Here is a 5,900-nt window from a genome sequence, read left to right as displayed (position 1 = left end):
ACTCATACAGCCATTATCGTCGTCAACTCATACACGTCCAACTACGCTAGCCCAATCTAGGTTAGGAAATTCACATGACTTCGAAGTTTTTTGTGAACCTCCAACTTAAAACTTCATCACGATATTTTCCTTCATAACTAAAGCAAATTGCACATTAATTCAAAATACTGTATAAGGCAGGCATCCTAATGGGAATTAAACTCAAGAATTTCTATAGCAGAGACAAGCGTGAGCAACAAGATTATAATCATCTGCATGATAAATACAATACGCCGAAACAAAATGAGAATTGCTAAGCATGTACAGTAATGATATGAAGATGGTCTGTTGAAAACAGGATTTCACACTTCGGCTGCTCACTTTATTGGTATGTCGGTCATGCAAATTTCTCTTAATTTATTCGTAAGGCTGATGAAAAATAAATATATAAGTTCATGAAACATAATTTATTTCATTTTACTTCAACTAGTAGTCCGGGTGTAAAGCGGTCCTCGAATGACGAGGGGTGAAAAACGCCCCAGTGGGAGACCGTAGATGTATTGGAAGGATGACTAGAAAGTAGAGAGAGAAAGAGTCCTACACCGATATGGTTGAGAACGGCTAGAAAGAAAGAAAGATAGTAAAAGAGGTGGCAAATTTCCCTGAAAAGAATCAGCAATAAACCTTTGTCTGTTTAAATGCATGATGAAAACATCAAGTAAGAATAGATTTCAAATGTCCACGTAACTTTCAAACACGTTTTCGATCACTAAACACTTATCGACGGTATTGCTGATTGGTTCGGTGGCATTTCTTCGTCACTCAAAGTATCAGACTCATTTTCCAGAATATCAAGAATGATCAGTTACCAAAGTGATGAAAAAGCTGTTTCACCATGCCTTCTTTCGCTTTAAAAATATGTGTTCTTGTTAAGCCACAATAGATTATATTATGACTAGAAGAGCTGATGACCGAATTCAGGGGTTCAGAAGTTTTTCCAAACTAAATCAAAGTGGCCAATTGACAAATGCATTTATTTTGACTTACTGCAATCATTCTCACTGTATATTAGGTTTCAGAATCAGAAAAAGCTCTTCCATAATGTATGTTACGTATTCCGAATGTAGATGTACTCGTGTTTCTCTTTGAGCTGCCAAATTTTAGTGTATTTGGAGGATTGAAATATCTAAGAGTGTGTTTTGGAAATTTGTTGAACATGTTTTCTTGTTAAGCATAAAACGAATCAGTTGGCTCTTCAGTTGCTCTAATGTTTTGGAAGGCCCGATTCCACTAGGTTAAATTACCAATCAGCAAAAAGTTACACGGTCTGCCGTGAGCCTTATCATGGGACCTGTAGAGAGCCCGAAACGTTGGTTTGCTTGACAAACAAATATATGTAATCGCGATGCGAATTTTTACCAGTCATATCCGCTCACGCGATGCGGTCCTCCTACCGCAAAATGGCGGCTATTTGGTGTCGCAAAATAGAAAAGCATTCAGTTTAAATACAAGTTTTTATAAATAAAATTATTAATTTGCATTGCTAAATAAATACCCTCCGTACTACCAACAAAAACATCTCAAATTAAATGCAGTAATACACCACAAATCCTACATTTAAAAAGCACCAATGAAATTTTTGGTGTACTTGGATAAATATGATAATATTTCGCTTGAGTGGTTCTAACGTTTACCATGAAATTATTCCTTAAAGTATAGTTTATAAACATTTATATTCAGGGTAAACTTAAAAAATGCTACTTACGGCATGTTTTCAATAAATAAACACCGAAATCACCAGCCCAAACAATAACACACACGATTGTCGTGACGTATTTTTGAAGTTGTTTATTTTTTTTAATGACAGACCCAGTCATTAGTAACTTTATGGTTTGCTAGAGTAGTTACCGAAATAGCAATTAATATTAGTTCTTTTACCTGTTATAACTTCGATATCCGATAAATCGGTATAAAATCATCACCGGCACCTCTAGGTGTGGTATGCGTCTACGGCTGCATGTGTCGCGTGAGCGGCTATGTGATCATATTTTTACGACACTAAAATTTTCGTGTTCCTAAGTAAAGTGAGAGTAATGAAACAATAAAAATATGTGGTTATAAAATTTACAATAAGATTGTAAAAAGAACTTTGAGTGACAGAGCATAATTTACAAGAGAATATACGGGTTTAATACCTTTCTAAACCTAGTTTACGGCATGTAAGATACCGTAACTTACACTCCGATAAAACAAAGAGTAATAAAAGAAAATTTTCCTTCGCGTTTGGATACCACTTTCCACTTAACATCAGGTGGAGTGGAGTCATTTGCCTGTCATTATAAAAAAAAAAATAAAAAAAAATTTACTGTTGAATATTTTTATAAATCCAATTCATATGTGCAAAAACATTAGTATAAATAGCAGCATAGTTCTCAGTACCACAAGGTACTTTTCCAGATCCAAAACTGACTATACCAATTGCTACATAGGTGCCATCGTCTTCGAACATTAGTGGTCCTCCGGAATCTCCAGTGCAGGAGTCTTTACCTTGTTGACCTCCAGCGCAAATATGCTGCTGGTTCACGAATGCACCAAGAGCTGCGCGGCAGAACTGTAAACAAAAAATCGTAGAATGTGGTTTAAAATTAGATTTTTTTTAATCTAAAATTTAAACTTTTGCCGAAACTTTGGAAAGCCTATTTTCAAAATCATCTTGTTTATCATATCGATGGTTTTCTAGAATGTAGAAGTGACCTATCTCAAAAACGGAAAATTTTGCACATTCTTAGTACAGTTGTGCAATAAGCAAAAGCGAAGTATTTTGTTTTAAGCCGCTATTCTTGAAAAGCAGCGATATGCGTCTTGTTCAATGCGATACTTAAATTTTTAGGTTTAGAAGATTTTTGAAAATTATTTTAAAGACAAGTTTGACACTGTTAGACTCTGTTCATAGGTCTCAATTCCGGATGTTCTAACTATTTACCTGAGTAACATTATACAAACCTCAATCGGTTTATATGGCAAAGCAACATGTCTCTTAATCCCGTCATATTCGTACTTCTGATACGCACCCCACCCAGACGGAGAATTTTGCTTAATCGCACCCCATCCTGCTACGTATAAGAAGTATTCATATGGAAGAGCCGATATTATATCGAAGCTTGGCAGGCAGATTGGACGAATGAAATCTGAAAATTAAGAAGACTCTAAATTATGGCCCAATAACCACTTCTTGTTGGACACCCGTGCTCAAAAACGGGATGGTCTATTTTCAGAAGAGTAATTTCGGTCAATGATCTCATAATAACAATAAAGTTGACTTTAGGTCTACATGTGGAATTAAAACTCGAGAGAGTAAAGCGATATCTTATCATCCCTAACTGAAAGCATTTACAAAATACTGGATTACTTATAAAGTCTTGAAAATGAATGACGAAAAATAGGATATGGATGTTGAAAAAGAAAGATTGGACTATCGAGAAAAGCATTAAACAAACAGTTTTTACTGAGAATTTTTTAAGAAAATTAAAAAATTACTTGTATAAGGTGCAATAGTTGACAGTCTAATCAGTGCGATATCATTAAAATTTGAGGACTTGTTACTGTGATACCCAGGATGTACAATGTAACTGTGAATTCTTGTCTTGAGAGCTCCGTCAGTACACTTCTCACCATAGTCTGTTTTTATGCAATCGGGACCACTGTTGCGGATATCATAATCACCGAGATATACGTTAACTCTGAAATTTACAGGCATTAATAAACATAACATATTTATATAATGTAGCATTTACATCAAGTCGACTCTGAGTAGAGATGGGTCATGGATAAATATTATTGGGATAAATACCCAGGATAAATATCCATTTTTACTCGATATTTATAAAAAAATGTGGATAAATATTTTGAATCGTGGTTTATTATTTATATTTTGTAAAGCAAGGAACATTTTTAAGCTTAATTGTAAGCATTGATACAATTTAGTAGCATTTACGTATAGTATATTGCTTGTTATACCTTTTTTTCTATACGCAGTAATAAAAAGAATACTTTTAAGTACCGTATATCTTAACCTTATTATTTTTTAAATGCGTAGTTTGTTAAAAAAAGAATTGTCTCCACACAATATTAATCAGCTGTCTAACATTTTGTATGGATTTTTTTTCAAGTTACTAAGTTGATCCGTTATTGTACAGTTGTTCAGCTTCGTATATAGAATATAAGGGCTTTTCGTTGTCCAATATTTTATTTTTAAAAAACTGTACAGGCTTCATTGGAAATACTTAAACAATAATTAATTCTAATACAAAGTATATTCAATTCAAAATCACTTGGCCACTATTTTGCCAAAGCCTAAATTCGCTACCCAATAATTTACATGAGTGCGAAAGAAACAGAGAGAGCCGCTAAGGAGAATTGTGTTCGCCGCATCAAAACACTTTGTGTACCTACACAATTAGAAACATTTATCTTTTATATCATGTGTTTTAATTAATATATTTTGTGTGTGAAATGTGAAAGGGGATCCTTGGGCTATTTCAAGTCCATACATGATTTTATTTAGTACGCAGTAGACCATAGAGTTTGGTCGCACTTTCTTAACGCAGGATAGGTCAGCTGAAGGTTTACAGTTCATTTGATAACTTTCTGTCAATCGAATTGTCTATACTAGCCAACTTTTATGTTGATAAAAGTTTAGGTGAGTAAGGGTCGTATTCCAGAACTCTACTTAATGCTCAAGTCAGGATTGCACTGCAAACACAATCACTGGAAATACGACCCTAATGGCAGGGACTTGAGTGTGATTTCGAGTGCTTTAAACCATACTCAAATCCTCCTGACTTGAGCATTGAGTAAAGTTCTAGAATACGACCCTCAGTTTGCTATTAGTTTACATTCCTACCATCAGTAAGATGTTATCGACTCGAAAAACTTAGATACCTATTGAGACAGTATTGTTACTAATACTAATTATTTAATTTAAAAAAATGGATTCTAATGAATTTTAAAAAACACGAAAAATAATTATCCATGTTTTAGGATAAATACTCAGTGAAATGGGATATTTATTGGATATTTATCCTTTGACGGATATTTATCTGGTAAAAACCCATTTCCAACTCTGAGTCGTATGACGATTGTAATTCTAAGTGTAAGATCGCGTTCCCATTATGTCGTGACGACACATAGTAGTGCAGTTTAAAGTGTCGTGGCTTGTATATTTAAATGAAACGATTTTTTGACGTTGCAACGACAGACTGTCGGGACAATGGAAAGAGCTAGAAAGAAACACGTCAGACGATATATAAAACGTTACGATAAAATGTGACGACAAATAATCGCAGCTTCAAACGATTCTGTCGTGCAAACGACAAGGCAGCTACCGTGAACCGATAAATTGTCGTCACGATCTAGTGTGAACAGCTAGACACGACAGTTGTTCAATGATAAAATAAGTTCCACGACATAATCATGACAGGTAGTCGTAATATGGGAACAGGCTAGACGCGACAGTCGTCTAACGATAAATAAAACGTTACGGCATAATGGGAACGTGCCCTAAACCCTGTCGGGCGTCTCGGTCGTTGGCAAGCGACAGTTGATGAAACAAGATTCAACGTGTCAGCGGCTGCATTTCACCACGACGCGTGTGCTGGGGGGCCAGGAATTATTTTACCTACCGGTTGAGTTTGTAGAACATTCGAACGATTTAGTATGTCTCTGTACGTAAACTTGTACCTGAATAATAAAATCTTTATTTCTTAAAACTATGGTTTTTTAAACAATAGTGGCTGGATACTACTTTTAAGCATAGCCTGTGTCACACGTATTAAACCACATAAACCAAGTAGTGATACAAAACACATTTCTCATTACATCGCTCAAGATTACAAAATGTTAAAAATAGCGCGCGCGCGCGT

General features: G+C 35.1%; 1 protein-coding gene across 1 annotated transcript in view; it reads right to left on the bottom strand.

The window, feature by feature from the left end:
• Positions 1 to 2,341: 2,341 nt before the first annotated feature.
• LOC113227391 (phenoloxidase-activating enzyme-like) overlaps positions 2,342 to 5,900 on the bottom strand; it is a 15,376-nt gene continuing 11,817 nt past the window's right edge. Inside the window, exons 4-6 of the mRNA XM_026460285.1 lie at positions 3,517 to 3,719; positions 2,983 to 3,167; positions 2,342 to 2,590 (exon numbers count right to left, since the gene is read on the bottom strand). Coding sequence (XP_026316070.1) covers positions 2,342 to 2,590; positions 2,983 to 3,167; positions 3,517 to 3,719 — 637 coding nt within the window. The remainder of the gene's footprint in view (positions 2,591 to 2,982; positions 3,168 to 3,516; positions 3,720 to 5,900) is intronic.

Source organism: Hyposmocoma kahamanoa, unplaced genomic scaffold (assembly GCF_003589595.1).
Source record: "Hyposmocoma kahamanoa isolate Upper Pololo Valley unplaced genomic scaffold, ASM358959v1 210, whole genome shotgun sequence".
NCBI lineage: Eukaryota > Metazoa > Arthropoda > Insecta > Lepidoptera > Cosmopterigidae > Hyposmocoma > Hyposmocoma kahamanoa.
The sequence above is the reverse complement of the archived record's forward strand: the minus strand, read 5'-3'. Positions and strand labels throughout refer to the sequence as shown.